At 35.3% G+C, this 18,854-nt stretch overlaps 1 protein-coding gene and 1 long non-coding RNA gene across 2 annotated transcripts in view; one reads left to right on the top strand and one right to left on the bottom strand.

The window, feature by feature from the left end:
* The window catches only part of LOC127836480 (TNF receptor-associated factor 3-like), a 47,494-nt gene that overhangs the window by 21,362 nt on the left and 7,278 nt on the right, over positions 1-18,854 (bottom strand). The window contains exons 3-6 of the mRNA XM_052363133.1: positions 3,788-3,874; positions 2,992-3,175; positions 2,682-2,746; positions 1,836-1,940 (exon numbers count right to left, since the gene is read on the bottom strand). Coding sequence (XP_052219093.1) covers positions 1,836-1,940; positions 2,682-2,746; positions 2,992-3,157 — 336 coding nt within the window. The 5' untranslated portion in view covers positions 3,158-3,175; positions 3,788-3,874. The remainder of the gene's footprint in view (positions 1-1,835; positions 1,941-2,681; positions 2,747-2,991; positions 3,176-3,787; positions 3,875-18,854) is intronic.
* Positions 494-18,577, top strand: LOC127836492 (uncharacterized). The gene is made up of 3 exons (XR_008028786.1): positions 494-600; positions 5,359-5,446; positions 18,462-18,577. It is a non-coding gene; the product is annotated as an uncharacterized LOC127836492 (long non-coding RNA).

Raw genomic sequence — 18,854 nt, 5'->3', positions numbered from 1 at the left:
TTCACAGTCAATAAAGGATAAACTATATAAACTTTCTTAAAGCGTTATAAGACAGGCATTCACAAAAGATAGTTCAGTGTTAAGGTTTTGAAGAATAACAGTTCCTGCATGTAACAATAAAGTAATATGTGATAACAATCAGGAATCACCATTCTTCACCATGATTTTGGAGCAACATGTAAAAATATATTTGCATTTTCCATTTCAGCTACAGTTACATGTATTTGTTCACATATGGTCAATAGAAAAACAAAATCAACTATTTGTAACACAATTGTAAATCAGGGAGAAAAATGACACTAATGGCATAGACTCATACTGAACATATGGTCTGAATGGCTACTGCGATAGACTATTCACTCAAAAGATAATAGTTTGAAACCGAATAGGGACACATTTTCTTTTTTATTTTCTTATATTCTTTTTTACATGGAAGCTATTTTGTTCAGATGTTTAATGCTAGAAATTTAAGTCAATTACTGACACACTTCAGAAATTCCCTAATCTGTGAACGAGTCCCATTAATAGGGAGAGATGAGGACCTAATGTGCAAAGGCCGATAAACACCAGTTTATACTTTCCTGCAGAGCCAATTTGGAGGTAAGATAGCCAAAATCGTGTTAACTAATACTCGTATATCAACTTAATTTGGTCATTAAATGTATAAGATCAACTTTATTTAATAGGCAATGTCACATAGGAAAATATGCTGCCCCTTCCAAAATTCCACTTTTGTCTACAGAAGTAGCATTTTACAATGTTAAAAAGGAAATGGGAAATTGCAGCATAGGATAATATGAATCCATCAATGATTTAGGAATTGGAATATGCAATTACTAGAACTTAATAATCAATACTACATAATGAAACCCCTTGCCCAAAACAGGCTTTTGATGAGCTTCTCTGAACACCGTTTGCCCCTCATCCATTGTCAATATTTATCTTTTGAACACTTTTCGGGACACATTTATTGCCTTATCTTCATGAATTTTTGTCAGAACATTTGATGTCTCATCTTAGTGAGAATCTGGGTCGTGTGTGATAAAAAAAACTGGGTCACTAGGTAAAACACCAGAAAAAGTTTGTGGACACAATTGAAGTCACATTTATTACCCATTAATCAAATTACTTACTATGAACATTTGTTTCAAAGATATCTCCACATAGTCAGTTTTCTTTATATGAATATCGTAAAACCCAGTGAACGCCCTAGACGTCACATTTCTAGTACACTGTTCATAAAGGTTATTGAGAATATTTGTTTTACAATATCTTGGCAGAGTTTGAAAATGGTTTAAGTCTGTTTTTTAACACCTAGTTGGCACAGTGTTTTGGCCAGTCATGATGAAACTTGCTACGAACATAATTTCTTATAATATCGCAAAGTGAAATAAGGATTCACATCTGTGGAAAAGCATTACCACCAGGGCAGGGAAATTTTCATTTAATGGCTATAATAAAATTGTGTGGACCCAAGAAGGCAATTTTATTTGGCCCAGTCTTCATAAAACTAGCACAGAGCATTTGTTTCAATGATATTTTAGCAAAGTTCTTACATTGTTCACAAAAACTGACAAAAGCTAATCCTGCGACCTTTGGTTATGAAGATGTGATTAACCTAGTTTCCATTTATTAATAAAAGGAACATACACAGGTCATGACTTTGGTAAAACAAACTTAAAACTTATACCTTGATTTGGTCTCTTATGGCCTCTTTTATGTTAACATCACTAAAATGTTTGTGTTTAGTTGCTTTGGCTTTTTTCTTAACATGTGTACATTTGTTTCATGTATACATTACAGTGTAAAAGAGTAGGTATGCTTTTTTAGCTTACCTCCAGATTTGCCCATCTACACTGCTCCTTACAACCATGTGACTGATTTCTGCAGTAAACTTGGAGATGTCTGATCTCTTTCCGACCAACAGCATCCGGTGTGATCTGTGTATTAGATTAAAAATAAATTACTGTGAACCACATACTTAAAAGTTACACAGCTTATTACTTTCTCTATATAAAGTTATACAGGGCAAATAAATTAATAATACATTTTCAAACTTGCAACACCATGTTTGGGGCCTGTATAAAGCAGTGCTACAATTACTCTTACAATTACTCTTCCCTGCTACAATTCATCTTCGCATTAACATAATGCAAAGACTTAACTTATTTAAAATCCCACAACTTACTTATACTGTATTTAAGGAAATCAGTTTTTCTTGACAACATATTATTTATCAGTTAATAGTTTTGCATTAATACCTTTAATGCATGTAGTAATAAGTGAAATACTATGCCATGTCTTATCAAATATCTTAGAAAAATTATGTACGAGTTTCCAGTGAAACTCACAATAAATATAAAAATATGATCAACGTGTCCCTAAAATTAAAGGAACCAATAGACTTACTGAAATTAACTCTTTTTGAGGACGGTGCTAAGCATTTGCACTTTGTAAAAATTAATTTGTAGCTTTCAATTTTTTTTTATTTTAAAGACTCGCTACAGGTCGTTATGAAAATCATAAATCAAAGTTTTAAAGTTAATAAAAAGGGGCATATACAAGTCACATTACACATGTATTATTTTTTGTGTAGTGAGACTTTGATAGTAAAGGTTTCTTAGAATTGTACCAGTAATAATGTCAGATATAAAGTCAGAAAGTCAAAATCTAAAGCTTACATCAGCAACAGTCAGTTCCTCACAATCAACTTCTTTCGCTGGACAAGGGACCTTTCTAATTTTGTCTAAGAACAAAAACAACCACACCGTTTTATATTTCTGTAAGCATCTTTTTAAATAGGGGATTGCGTCAATTATTTTAATGAAACAAAAGTATATTGGTCAAGCAATATATATGTTCGTTCATTAAAAAATTAAACAATGTTTCTGAAAAGCTATTTCAGTTAAAAACATAAATACCTTTAGCTTTTATCCATCATTTATTTAGTTTCATTGTGTAAACTATATTTTGTGTAAATTATGCATGTACCTTGAACGAAACTAGAACTCGGCATACATGCTTCGCATATCCTATGGCCACACGACGTCTGCATAGACTTTCTAGCTACATCATGGCACTCTTTGCACCTGTAGTTATTGACCATTTCCTCGTTCACAAACTTTGGTTCTCCATGTGGAGTTTGAATTGAGGCCATGAATGACTCTCAATTGTTCTGTTGAAGAGAAAGATCTAGAGCTAAAATCCACCTTATTTAGAATGTGACACAATATCAAACCATGCTTGTCCTTTTTTATCATGATTTGTTACATGGCAAAGTTATTTGAAAGGCCATCCATGCTGAACAGAGTTATGCCCCTGCACGTACCAAGTGTTACGATTCACCTTTAACAGCAAGCAAACTGTTTCTGGTCATTGGCCTTAGGCCATGGCTCATGTCATCGCATTGCACAACGCTTATCACTTCCGCCAAAATTCACACACAATTGACCAGATTATTCTCAATACATTTTTATATTTTCAACAAACATGTTTCCTAAATAAAACTCTTTATAAATTAGTTAGTAAAGAGGGAAGTTCAGACATTCATTGTGTTTTATAAGTATATAATGCTCGAGTGCAATTCACAATTTTTACATCCAAATTGTTCCAATTTGAACATATGTCGTCTTCCATTAATAAGATAGCGTTTAAAAAAAACATAAAACATAAAAAGTAGGTGTCGTTTTTATTAACAGAATCATATAATTCTCATTAAAAGCACTATGAAAATTCACTCTGACTCTATTGCTTTCACTCTTTTATGTGTGTCTGCTATTATACTTACTGATCAAAATTAATGATGAAGATGCTTATGATGAAAAGTAACTGCTAACTTGTTACTGATATTATGTTCTGATGTTTTGTCTGATAGCTGAAACATAGAATAAAATAAAAATTACAACAGCTTATACAAGGGATTGCAATAACACTTCTGAAATATAAGCATATTGGAAACTTTTTTTAACAAAACAACGTTTATTTAAAGTTTGATACACTTTATGTAATCTTTTTGGAAAGCAAAAATCTTGCACCTAAACACTTAAAAAAACATGCTAAGCTTGTCTGAGTCTAATCCTTATTATATAACACTTGACAGGTTAATTTAGCTCATAAACACTGAGTTGGGTTAGCACATGTTCCCTTTGTTTTCAGTATATAATTGTTGCTATTAGAAAGTCAGGGTTGTTTACTCGTTTATTCCGCTTAATGCTAACAAGAGTAACGGTCTAATTCAACTTACTAACACCAGATAATTATGTAATCAAATTAACCACTTAAACGTTTGCAAGTGCTTCCAATGAAATTCTGTTGGCTTGATTAGTTCTGCCGTTTTACAAAGTTCACGGCCGCATTGCCAGTCTAATAACATTATAAATTATTAATTTGCCACAGCCACTGATGCTCCCACAAAAAATGTTTGGACAGAGACAGATCCTTTACATATTCTGCAGTAGCAACAAAAGACAATGAGTTATATTTCAGGCATTACTACTACCATGGGACATTTTCGCAGCCTAAATTTCTTTCTAAAAAAAGATCTACACATAAAGGCCATTTTACTATGAAAGTATGAGTGCATTCCGCACAGAATTTAAAGAAGTTCAAAGTTTAAACGTTGAGACTGGAAAAACACATAAAGGCCATAATTTTTACAAAAATTTACTACACTTTTGAAATTAAGGACATGTATTAAATTATTTCGTTATGGTAATGGCTATAGGATATCAAAAACCTCATATAACTGGACTACTCAAAACAATTATTAATCTTAGTGTTTCTATACAATGGAATCGCGTAATACCTATGATCTAAATCACTGCCTGTGTAGCAAGGGCGCGGTAAAGTTTTCATTGCAATCACATCAATTTATTTCGAAAATGAACATATTAAAATGTACATACAGAACAGATTTTTCCAAATAAACCCAGTTTTTCTACATTTAAACCGATTTTGGGGAAAAATTACGGCGACAAAAAAAGAAATTGGGATAATTTGCGTCATTACGTCTTCAGTTTGGGAAATTGGTGTAATAAATGTGTTGCTAACAAATACTGTTGTCAAGTTGTTAATATTATATTTACTTAGGTTCAAGCCATTGAGCTGCATTGGAAAATTAATATTAAATTTTGCATTTTATTCACCAAACAAAATTGTTTTTAGTGAGGGGAGGGAAACCTTCAATTCAATTCTTTCGGACAGCAATTGAGATTTTTTCCAGATTGGGAAAGTGCCAGTTTCCGGTACTTCATAAAGAAGGAAAAAAATCGGTGTGTAATTTCTGCATGCAGCAAATATTTTAGGAGATCGTCTTAAAGGAACTATTGAAAAAACGATAACCATTCGCAATTGTTGCAGATTATGCACTGCAGAGAAAAATTCATGAAACTAGAGGACAATGATGGATATGGAAGCAATACGCTGTCTTCATGTAGTTACACGTTAGGTAAGTTATTTTAAAATTGCATGATAGAAGACAAAGTTAAGAATTCTGACATGTTAAAAGTTAAACATGGTCAATGTTGACTCATGACCTCTTTAAGTAATCTTATCCTTTTGGGGAGGGAGAGGGGGTTGTTGAAAGTTATTTTAAAAGTGCACAGTGTTTTTTTTCACCATTTTGGGAATGGGGCCGGGTCAATTTGCAATAGGAAAATTTGCGGCGTTTTGACTGATTTGGTATAAAATTGTTGTTGTTGTTGTTTTGCTAAAAAATGCTTCAAAATTGAGAATACAAGAATTGTCAGTACTAAATTTACTAAGGTTGAAGTTACATGGATGAGAGATAAACAAAATATTGAGATTAAAACAAAAATTAAACCTTCCATTGGGAATTTTAAGCTCCCACTTAAGAAAAATATATTCTTTTTTCATTGGGAATGGGGCTGATTACCGGACCCGATTTTGAATGAAACAAGAGATGTGTTTGTCAGAAACACAATGCCCCCTACTGCGCCGCTTTAATTTAAATATTTTTGTTTTTTATTATATCCCTTTAAAAAATATTGATTCCCTTGTAAAAATGATCTGTACCTGCAAAATGGTAAAAAGAAATGTTCTCCCTTAAAGCTTGTTACTTCCCTTGGATTAGTTTTTGCTTTACCTTTGACCTTGACGGATGACATTGACCTTGACCTTTCACCATTTAAAATGTGCAGCTCCATGAGATACACATGCATGCCGACTATCAAGTTGCTATCTTCAATATTGCAAAAGTAATGGCCAATGTTAAAGTTTTCGGACGAACGGATGGACTGACAGACGGACGGACAGTTCAACTGCTATATGCCACCCTCCCGGGGGCATAAAAACACACCGGTGCATGATACGTGGATTTAGCTTAAGTGAATGGCAGAGGTGGAGGGCTTCAATTTGTGTGCCACAGTCTATTAAAACTAGAGCTTTGTCACAGACGTGACAGACATACCCCAACGTGCCGCATTGACACATGCTATTTTGCATGTTGTCTTCACAAAACAAGATAATCTAATTTATGGCGATTTTTATCCCCGCCGAAAAAAAATTCGGAGGGGATATAGTAATTGGTCCCGTCCGTCCGTCTATCCGTCCGTCTGTCCGTCCGTCCGAAACTTTGTCCGGAGCATAACTCCAAATCTATTCAATGGATTTACTTTAAACTTAGAATATAAAGAGATGGCAACTAGGAGCAGTGCTGTAACCAAGAACCATAACTCTATCTTCTTAAGATTGAATTATCTTCCCTTTTATATAACTTTAAAGTAATTTTTTGTCCGGAGCAAAACTCTAAATCTAGTAAAGGGATTTACTTGAAACTTGAAACATAAACAGATGGCAACTAGGAGAAGTGCAGTGACCAAGAACCATAACTCTATATACCTTAGTTTTTTTTAATTATCTCCCCTTTTATATAATTTTAAAGTAAATTTTTGTCCGGAGCATAACTCTTAATTTACTGAAGGGATTTACTTGAAACTTAAAATATAAACAGATGGCAAGTAGGAAAAGTGCAGTGACTAAGAACCATAACTCTATCTACCTTAGTTTTTTAATTATCTCCCCTTTGACATAATTTCAAAGTAAATTTTTGTCAGGAGCATAACTCAAAATCTGCTAAAGGGATTTACTTGAAACTTGAAATATAAACAGATGACAAAGAGGAGAAGTGCATTGACTAAGAACCATAACTCTATCTACCTTAATGTTTGAATTATCTCCCTTTATTTAATTTCAAAGTAATTTTTTGTCCGGAACATAACTCTAAATCTACTGAAGGGATTTACTTGAAACTTTACATATAAACAGATGGTAAGTAGGAGAAGTGCAGTGACTAAGAACCATAACACTATCTACCTTAGTTTTTGAATTAACTCCCTTTGTTTAATTACAAAGTAAATTTTTGTCCGGAGCATAACTCTAAATCTACTGAAGGGATTTACTTGAAACTAGAAATATAAACAGATGGCAACTAGGAGAAATGCAGTGAACATGAACCATAACTCTTTCAGCCATAGCTTTTTATACATCTCCCTTTATTTGTTTTACAAATATTATTCTACTCTCTAAAACAAATGTTGTCATACAAGCAAATACATTTCGGCGGGGATCTGGCACTACTGTGACAAGCTCTTGTTAAGAATTATTATGCCGTTATCATTTATGGCCCTTTTGACCTTTGAACTCTTGAATTCATTCGCATGACACGCCGTCCAATGACTGTGAACAAAATTAATGTACAGAGTCATTTTAAAATATCACAATTAATGACATAGTTTTGGCTCGGACAAGCTCATTTATGGCCATTTTTTATCTTTGAACTCATAGTGTGTCATTGGCGTTGCAGATATCGACGTTATTATTTCGCGCGACACACCGTCCAATTATGTTGAACAAATGTGCCCAATGATTTTAAAATCTCACAATGAACGACATAGTTATGGCCCGGACAAGCTCATTTATGGCCATTTTTGACCTTTGCACTCAAAGTGTGACCTTGACCTTGGAGATATCAACGTAATTCAACACATCATGTTGGCACGGCCGATATTACTTTCTGTACATTCATCTACACATTGAAGTAATTCATTTTGTAAAACTTTGAAAAGGTTTTTAAAGGTTTATCCAATGCAAGATAATGTAAAACAAGTGAATACCAGGGTGAGAACACTCTTGATCACAGGGGCTAAATTTGAACAATCTATACCACAGGTACTAGAAAAAAATGTTTGGTCCTTAAATAGTCTCTTATTATATATATAAGGACCAAACTTTCAAGAACCTGTGATCTATACTAAGGATCACTACCTTATGACATATTGCAAATACCAAATTTCTGACCTTTGCCGTTTCAGATGTGTTTTTAGTTTTCAGTATATACATATAAAAAGAAAGTAAGAAACCCCCAGGGCAGGGCCAAGTTGACCCCAGACGCATTATGTAAAAGAACGTGGTAAACCTCAACAATGTTGCATAACAAAAAAGTATATGGGATTTGCAGTTTCAGAGATTTTGTTTTCTAAAAAGGACAGCAAGTTACTCCCAGGGCAGGGCAAATTTAAACTCATGAGGCATTTTCTCCACAACTTTTAGAGAGGACCCAAATACATTGTTACATAACTAATAACAAACATCTGAGCCTTGTGCTTTCAGAGAACATTTTGAAAGTTTTCAATATATATTTACACGGAAAAAAAAGTTATCTCCAGGGTGGGGCTTGATTTTAGCAAATTGGGATAATTTGAAAAAAACGTGTAGACGACCACAACATGATATTACAAACATAATATTAAATCTCTGGGCAATCCTGTTTCAGAAGAGCAGACTCCTTTTCTATATATTTTACAGGAAAGAAATTCCCAATCATTAATATTCAAATGTTGTACAAAATATTGTTGTTTATGCACAGCTTTAATCCAATAATGGCCTGAATGGAGGATTCCAGCCAAGATTTTTTAGACGTTGCAAAAATGTCAGCGCATGATTGCCAAGTAATTTTTCTAAAGGGGAATACATGCATTTAAATTTAATTATTATTATTATTCACAGGACAGTTCTCTCCGTACTCAAAATTGTTCGAAGCAAAAGTATTTGTGTACTATACAAATTCTTAATTTGGAGTTTGCAGCTTCCTGAAGCCAAATTATTTGTAAAGGAATTTTCATTTTGGCTGTTCTATGAAGTTTTATAACGTAAAAGTTCTACCAAAACGTAATAAGTGTGCCCAATAGTTGAAAGCCCGGCTGAAAAAGAAGCAATGTTGGGTGTAGGGTTAACTACCATCCATTGTGAAAAACCAGCTAGCTACAGAACCGCCAAACAGCAACTAGAAGCTCCAGGACAACCACCATCATCACTACATGGAAAGTCCGAATCATGTCCGAGACCGTAGAGACAGCGCAAGTGGCCACAGAGATAACAAAGTTCAACCTCCCTATCATTAGAATAAGCAAATCAAGATGGACTGGTTCTGGGCAGCAGCAACTGACAAACGGCAAGTGACTGCTGTTCTTGGGGCAGTCACAGGGAGATGCAAAACACACCCAGGGAGTAGCCTTGATGCTTTCCAAGTCGGTACATAGAGCGCTCATCAGATGATGACAGCCTCTTTCCATGCAAAGAAGATGATCAACATAAACTAGACATAATCTAGCGTAAGCTCTCACAAAAGACAGTAAAGAGGAAAAGTATAACTTTAAAAAAAAACAGACTGTTCACCATCATGCAAGACAGACAGAAGAAGAACAGCATATGTGTGCATCACCATGGTAATTCGTGACTTCAAGGCCAAGATAGGCAGTGAACATTAAGAATATAAGATAATGCAGCTGCAAGGGTTAGACAAGATAAATGGCATCGGCGAAAGATTTACTGACCTGTGCCGCTGTGCAACACAAGTAGACTGGCTATGCTGAAGAAACCAAGAAGTAAGAGGAGTTCCAGGTCACTCTCTCAACTACATTCCAGGTCCTAGAAGAACTTCTTGAAAAAGAGATGATGAGCCAGAGGTGGACGAAACAGTAACTTCAAGATGCGAAAACAATACTGGATCATATGTCGTAAATCCAAAAGGAGTAGATATTAGAAGAAAAGCTTCATAAAAGTAAAGAAAGCGTCAACAAAAACAGCAGCAAAAGGCACAAGAAGAGTACACAGAAGCAAATACGAATGTCAAGCTAACTATATCGGCGCACAAATAGAACTACATAGTGACAGGGGCAACTGAAGCAGAAAATACAACCAAACAGAACAAAAAATGTACTCCATAACCAAGATAATAGCTGAAACGTATGCCAATACAGGGAGGCTAGTAAGGGACAAAATTGACCATATACAGAGTAGTGATAACAGATGACGTCGAGATGACATCGAGCAGAAAAAGAGGATTGAGCACTTCAAGTAGCTACTCAACATGCCAACTCTTGCAAACCCACCAACTACATGTACAAGCGATGTGCCAATTAAGTAGTGCGCACTCACGAAGAGATCAGCAGGACCATCAAGCGATGGAAAAACGGCATGTCTGCAGGACATGACACATAACAGCAGAAGCGATAAGGCTGACATCGAATTCAGTTGAGATATTGTACCCGCTTTTCATCAAAATATGTAAAGAAAAAACACCAACAGAGTGGAAAGAGGGCTACCAAATCAAGCTTCCCAAGAAAGACGACCTCAGATCCTGCTACACCTAATGAGAGATACAACTGTTGTCCTTCCCAGGGAAGGTGTTTAAATCGCACCTTACTGAACCGAATGAAAGACACTGTAGACTTGCATCTCATAGATCAACATTATGGCTCCCAAAAGGAAATCTTGCGCAGATCAGATCCCATCTCTGCCCATCTAAATATGTCTCAATGTTGTTCCAAAAATATGTGAACATTATGATATTTTCAAAACGAATGCATATTTGTTTCAACAGACATTATAAATCCAACATAAATCACAGAAGCTAGATTCTACAATGCCATATTTAAACATATTTTCGTTGTTGGGAACAATGTTAATCAGATATTTGTACTGAAACGTTCGTAAGGAGGAATCGATTGTGATTTTAAGATAATTAGTCAATATTGATTCCCAATGTAACTTTTTTTTAAGTATTTCCAATTTTTGTTCTTGTATGTTGTTTGTTATATGTGCATTCTCTATTAACAGTTCGTTTGTAAATTTGCATATTGTGTTGTCGAGGTAATTTTATTTATTAGGTATCTGGGTGGAACGTATGAAATTTCTTCATTGTTCACTTTTTCTTTCCAGTATATTGGTATACAATCAACTAACGTGTGGTACTTTAAAAAATCAGAAATGGGGAAATCATATTATTCTTGAAGTTCTGTGGTTAAAGATATGTCAATTTGTGTAATACCTCGATCGAACCATATTGAATTGTTCCATAGTATATCTTTCCCTATGATTGTATGATTGTCTTTATAGTTCGCGCGGCACCATCCTTTTAGGCATTCAGTTAGAAATTTAGATTTCAATTCCAAGAATCTACGTTGGATGATTTTAGGTTGCATTTACAGATAAAGAGATTGCCATTATTTTCAAGCATGTCACTGTAAATTCTTGCACATTTTGTAGTTGGTTGGTGGTAGTTTTGAAAAAGTTTGTTTCTCGCGATAAATCTGGTTTTTATAATCCCACAAAAATGAAATTATTGATTTCTTTATATCTTTTATAATTTCATTGTCTGGATTATTTAAAACTGTTAATGGATATATAAGTTTCGGAAAACCGAATGGTTTTAGAATTGTATTTTTTCCCATTAAACCTAGTGTTCTATGGTCAAGAACTGCCTAGGAAACTTGGGGGCGACTATCATTTAAATAACGAGTATGCGCTGATTTAAAAACTTTTATTTATTGACTTAGCGATTCTCTGAAACAAACAGGGAATAAATAATAAATACATGCAAACACATTTAAATTATACATTCAGATATCAAACAATCAGTAAGTAACAAAGATCTACATTTGTAAAAACTTTTAAATCCAGTTCACAAACAATAGAAAATACCGATACTGACTTGAATATTTACTTATTATTTCGAACAAACAGTTTTATTAATTCATGTTGATACAAATATAAATATTATTTAGCGATACTGGTGTCAGAAAGTCCTTATTAAACATTGAAGTTCCAATTCATTTTTCTGTCCGTCAACGGTTTTCACAACAATAACGATAGCGTCGAATAACATGACGTCAGCGTCGTATAAAAATGGGCGCGTCACGTAATAACATACACTGACGCCATTGACATTATTTAAGAAATGTATACGTTTTTTACATTCCCCACCATGAAATTACATAAATTTCATAACACTATCATGCACAAAGGACGTAATTATTTTAAACTCGGTACACATAAGTATTCCAATTGCCAATTACATAACATTTAAACATGCAAGCAGACGTTACTTAAATTAAGTTGTAAAATAAAAATATTGGCAAGCCTTTTCCCATTTCAGGCAAAAATAAAGACTATCTTAGCATTATATTCAGCTATCACATAACTTTTCACTCTAAAAGAGTTTATTCTCAAAAATGTACATTGACGCCTCTAAATGACATAATTTAGTAATAGGTTTTACTGATTTTGAAGCACATGACCTGACCACACAGCTACGGACACGTCCATCTCAACCAATGTCGACTTTGATTACTCTTTCTAGTCCTCCTGGGGGCTTGAGAAGCCACTTTGTTTCAGAGTGCGTCATATGGCGCTCGCTCTTGGACTGGTTACACGATTTTATGGACGTCCGTATCTCCTTGTCGCCACTCACAAGGTTGGTAATACTATTACTGCAATAAGCAATCAGGTCGTTGATACAGTTGCTACTGGTAACGGCGTTTTCATAGACATTTTTATCAACTACTATGTCATTGGCTTTCAAATTTATTTTGGGTACAGTTTCCGGCGAATGGGACTGGTCATTGCGAAAGGACTCCGGTTCAAGCAACCACGTGTTGGGGGGGTATAGTGTAGACTGCTTCAACCGCTTTTGATGCTACATCAGCGGGGTTTGACTTTGATTCAACATGACACTGTAGGGACGTTGTAATGTCAGGAGTTACTGTGGATTCCATAGAGTACAGTACTAGTTTATCTTCAACTGGCATGGGATTTTTGTCAGACTGGGTTTTAGTGTCAAGTTCAGTAGTTTTTTCATGGCGCTGATCTAGCAACATGTTTGTTTGCTGAAAGTTTACATTTATTTCACGCGATTTGGTATCACTAATTGTCCTTATTGGTCCGCGTACAGCCCAACCTAAGCGTGAACGTACTGCATACAGCTGATAACTTCCACCTGAACGCACTTCTATTGGGATATGGACTTGGGGCGAATCTGTACCAATCAACAACTTCACTTGACTTTCGTCTATTCTCGGTATTTCTATATCAGTCAAGTAAGATAGGTTGCGTAGATCGATGTGTTCTGCTGCAGAACGCGTCGAAATTGGTAGTTTCTTTACCGACCAAACGTTACGTAATGTGATTTCGTCGTTACCATGTTACGGCTGCACGTGCAAATCGACTTCCTGTCCGTACAGTTGATTTTCGGAGGAATTAACGGTTGACATTTGGAATTTGACGGGTTTACTGGCAACGTTTAGATTCTTTAGCAAACGTTCATCACACAGCGTCTTATCCGAGCCGTCGTCTAATAGAGCATACGTCTGGCATGATTTCCCGTTCTCACCTTTGACAAATACAGGAACGATTCCTAGGCAGTTCTTGACCATAGAACCATTTGTAGATGCGCAATTCACTGAAGTGTCCGGAGGCAGCTGTGTAGCTGTGTGATCAATATCAGGGTTTACCCAACTATGTAGCAATATATGATGCTTTTGTTTACAGTCAGACACACTACATGATGCGGGTTTTCTACATTAAGTGTAAAAATGTTTACCTCTTAAACAATTATAGCACAGACGTAATTTTCGTACAAGTTTTGTTCTATCCTCTTAACTCATGGACGTAAAATGAGTACAACATGATAAATCTCTACAAGTACCTGAACAACATCTGCATTTCCAATCATACATATCGTTTTCATTTTCACTATGCTTGGTAAACATAGAAACATTTGAACCCTTGCTAACATAAAGTGTATGTGTAGACAAACTATTTTCGCCCTTGGAATGGTGACCTTCAGCAGCAAGGTCAAGACCATACATAGAACTTGCGACCCGCGACCTCTCGTCAACAAATTCAGCCAAATCAGCAATGCGCGGTTCTCTACCAGACTCATTTATGGAGTAAGCTATATCTACCCATTTGAATCGCATATGCATCGGCAGTCGTTTTACAATACGTCTTAAATTTTCTGAATTATCAACATCTGACACAAAACCCAACTGCGACAAGGTCATCTCGCATTTTTGCATCTCTAATGCTAGCCTAGACATACATTCAACATCTGATGCGTTAATTTGAGGGCCATACACAAGCTTATCAATATAAGATCTGGTAATGACATAAGGTCTGTCGTAACGTGAAAACAATATAGATCTGGCACGCTTATAACCGTCATTTGGTTCTAATAACACACAGTCCTCTATACACGATTTAGCCTCACCTGTACAGTACTGAATTAAATAACTCAGTCTGAGTCTATCATCACTTATTCTGCATTCAATGTTCGTTTCGAAAAGTTCCGGTTTGGGTAAAAAAAAACCTCTGGTAAGGTTGACGCAAGCTGTTAAATGCGGTGTCTATGCTAGAAAGAGAAGGTTATAAAATACCTGATTGAATCGAAAAGTATTTGTGTTCTTACCATACCGTATGTTTTCACATTCACTGTTCATATGTGATATCTTGGTTGCTGTACTTGCCGGCTGATGAATATTCACGCCACTGAATTTTTCACAGTCTTGCATGTTCTTATCATCAGCTGCACGAAACTGATCACGTGCCGCGCCGGAAGTAGAGTATCCATCGCCGTCTGTTTTCCCGAGATTCCGTTGTGCGTACCCGGAAGTTGAATTCTGTTGAACGCGTGTAGCTTCTTTTTTCTAGACGATAACCGGAAGTTAATATTTGTGATGTATGAGATAAGTCTTCCGCCACGGCCTGGTCCCACATCGATTCCTCTAGTTTAGCTTCTTCGATTTTACATTGCTGCTCTAATATCTGCTGCTTTAGTTCGAGTTCTTTGCGCGCACGTTCGATTTCGTGCTTTTGTTGCAACATTTTCATCTTATTCTCCGCGACTAGTCTTTTAGCCTTTGCCATTCTGCGCTTCGCTTGCGACGATACTGAATTAGCTGAACTAACACTGACAGTTGAATATCTTTCATTATCATCGGGATGAACGCCGGACACCCATTCGGTATACCTCTCCCGGAACTCAGTGAAATTTGTTTTACAACTTTCATAGTTCTTTTCTAAATTATCTAGCGCGTCACTATCCTCGCAGACATCTAAGATTTGTAAATGTGCGGTTTTGAACTGTTCAAAGCGGCTGCATAATTTGCTGTATAGCTGATTCTCCTTTTCTACATTATCATAATTAAAAATGTTTTTCTCAAGATTATTGTAAAGTCTTGTCATTTGAGCTAACTGTGTTGTACGTGCTCGTTTTAAAGTAGAAAAGTCTTGATTATTATTACCTTCCGTATCTAAAGTATCCATCGTGACTATTTCTTTCGCTGGATCCGTAATCATAGTTAATTTTACTAGACTTAACTGGTTGCCTGTTGAAAGTCGAGTAAACCAGATCACACTTTGTCATGTTTTTAAAATAAGCTCTAAGTTGGCTCCGCTATATATGGAAGATAATTTTACTCCAGTCAGTAATATTCACAATAAGAATACTAGGTTCAGAGTTAGAACACAGTCAGACTCTCCTAATACTGATCTAAACATGCATGATTGCAATAGGTTTGCCATTCCAAGGGTCAAGGGTTCTGGCAAAAAGTCATTTGCTTTCAATGGGTGTACTCTCTGGAACTCTCTTCCTCAGCATATCAGAGATGCCAAAAGTATTCCATCTTTTAAACACAGTGTTAGGGAGCATTTTTTAAGCCAGATAGATTTTTAATGTGCATCTCTTTAAGATTTTTTACTGTTGATTTAACTTTAATGTCAATATAGATAGATTTATTGTGTCTTATCTAGTTGCTGTATGATTATTCTTTAGCTTGGCAAATAATTTTATGTTAATTTTTAAACACTTAAATTGTGATAACTTCTTAATAATTGTCTAGTCGAGAACTTATCCGCATATATTCTATGCATTTAGGTTAGTGTAACTTAAATATGTTACATGTCTTTCATTATTATTCACTGTGATATTACTATATACTGTGATATAAAACGTTGTCTCCTATGTCATACAATATTATAACTAAAGGACCACAATGGAAATAAGGGTTTAATTGCAAACCCTTTATTGTGCAATCCATAACGTATAATGTTGATTGACATGGCTTTGTTTATACATGCAGGTTGTTTTTTATTACTTTATGTGTGTATATAACATGCTGCCATGTAAATCTATGCATTTTATGTTGAAATAAATCTATCTATCTATAGAAGGTCGTCTAGCAGACATCAAATGTAAATCAATTGACAATCGAGAATTGTTGGAAACTTGGGGGCGACTATCATTTAAATAACGAGTATGCGCTGATTTCTAAACTTTTATTCATCGACTTAGCGATTCTCTGAAACAAACAGAGAATAAAAAAAAATATGCAAACACATTTAAATCATACATTCAGATATCAAACAACCAGTAAGTAACAAAGATCTACATTTGTAAAAACTTTTAACTCCAGTTCACAAACAATAGCAAATACCGATACTGACTTGAATATTTACTTATTATTTCGAACAAACAGTTTTATTAATTCATGTTGATTCAAATATAAATATTGTTTACCGATACTGGTGTCAGAAAGTCCTTATTAAACATCCAAGTTCCAATTCATTTTTTTCTGTCCGTGAACGGTTTTCACAACAATAACAATAGCGTCAAATAACATGACGTCAGCGTCGTATAAAAAAGGGCGCGTCACGTAATAACATACACTGACGCCATTGACATTATTCAAGAAATGTATACGTTTCTTACAACTAGTTTACATTTTATTTTTCGAGGCAATTTTAAAACTTTTTAATGGTTTGTTTGATGTTATACTCGGTCATTTCGTCAGCGTTATTCATAAATTTTATTCCTAACGTTTTTGCAGTTTCTAATGTCCAAGAAAAATTATGTGTTTTTTTACAGAAAATAATGTTTGAAAATTTCATACGTCCTATGCGCAGAACAGTGCATTTATTTTTATTTAATATTAGGCCTGATATTTTTGAAAAAGTGTCAAGGGGTTGCCATAAGGGTCTCAAATGATAATCTAAAGACATCCAGAAGGAAACATGCGTCATCGGCGAAAAGCGTTTGTTTATTTTTTGTATTTGTCAGCCTTATACCCGAGATATTTTCGTGTGTGTTTATTTCATTTGCCAAATATTCTATACAAATAATAAATATTTAAGGATACAGCGTGCAGACTTGTCTTAAAATGTTGTGTATGCTAAAATATTCAGAAAAGTGACCATATTTTGTCTACCATTCCAGAGGTCCCCGGTTCAATTTTTGGCCGGGGTACTGGAAATTTCAGAAATACTTCAAGTGTTTCCCACCCAATTAGAAATGTTCTGGTATGAAACCCAGGTAATTCTCGCGTGTATCGGTGCTATACACAGAGCACGTAAAAGAACCAGGGTATCTATTCGCAGAAGAGCTATGGTATCGCACCCGGATTCCTTGTATCTAAATACTGTCTCTTCTTCATGCTGTCTCCTCAGCAAAACAAAAAAGGACCCCATTGGAAATAAGTGCTTGTACTTTCATGGGTTATTATTTGACTGCAAGGTAAACAAATGAACAATTGCGGAGTTAAAACCAAATTTAACTAAACTGTTCCTCATGAAAGCATGATCAAGGCTGACGAATACCTTATTAAAATCTAAGAAAAAAATAGCCCATTTTCATTGTAAATATTTACTTTTTCAATAGCTTCTAACAGGCATCTTACATGTTCTCCTATATAAAATGTACCTTCCATTCCCAAAGCCTGGTTTTGTTCTGTGCCTATAATGGTTGGAAGTTTTTTAAAATTCTATTTGCATTGATTTTGATGCTATTTTGCAATCACAATTAAGTAGAGAAATGGGTCTCAGATTATTTAAAGTTAATAGATCTTTATCACATTTGGGAAGTAAAGTTATGATACTTTGTTTTTGAATTTCTGTTTCCATTATCATAAGAATAATTTGGTGAATTTACTAGGAATTTCTTTATATCTCTACAAAATATTTTATAACAAGGGACAAAATTGTCACAAAACCAGGTTTTCATTGTGAAAAAAAAATCTGATAAAGGGAGAAAACTCAAACTGAACTTTTGAAATGAACAAACAAAATTAACCCCCTTTGTAAGTTTGTTTTTAAAAAAAATCTATTTTTAGTCGTGGTGACCTTGACATTGGAGATATTGACGTGATTCTTTCGTGCGACACACCGTTCCATGATGGTGAACAAATGTGCCAAATGATTTTAAAATTTCACAATGAATGACATAGTTATGGCCAGGACAAGCTCATTTATGGCCATTTTTGACCTTTGAACTCAAAGTGTGACCTTGAGCTTGGAGATATCGACGTAATTATTTCGCGCGACACACCGTCCAATGATGGTGAACAAATGTGCCAAATGATTTTAAAATCTGACAATGAACGACATAGTTATGGCCCGGACAAGCTTGTTCCGCCCGCCCGCCAGCCCGCCAGCCCGCCAGCCAGCCAGCCAGCCCGCCAGCCAGCCAGCCAGCCAGCCAGCCCGCCCGCATTCGCCAATCTAAT

Source organism: Dreissena polymorpha, chromosome 6 (genome assembly GCF_020536995.1).
Source record: "Dreissena polymorpha isolate Duluth1 chromosome 6, UMN_Dpol_1.0, whole genome shotgun sequence".
In the NCBI taxonomy this organism is placed as follows: domain Eukaryota; kingdom Metazoa; phylum Mollusca; class Bivalvia; order Myida; family Dreissenidae; genus Dreissena; species Dreissena polymorpha.
Note: the sequence above shows the minus strand (reverse complement) of the source record. Positions and strands in the feature narration are given on the sequence as shown.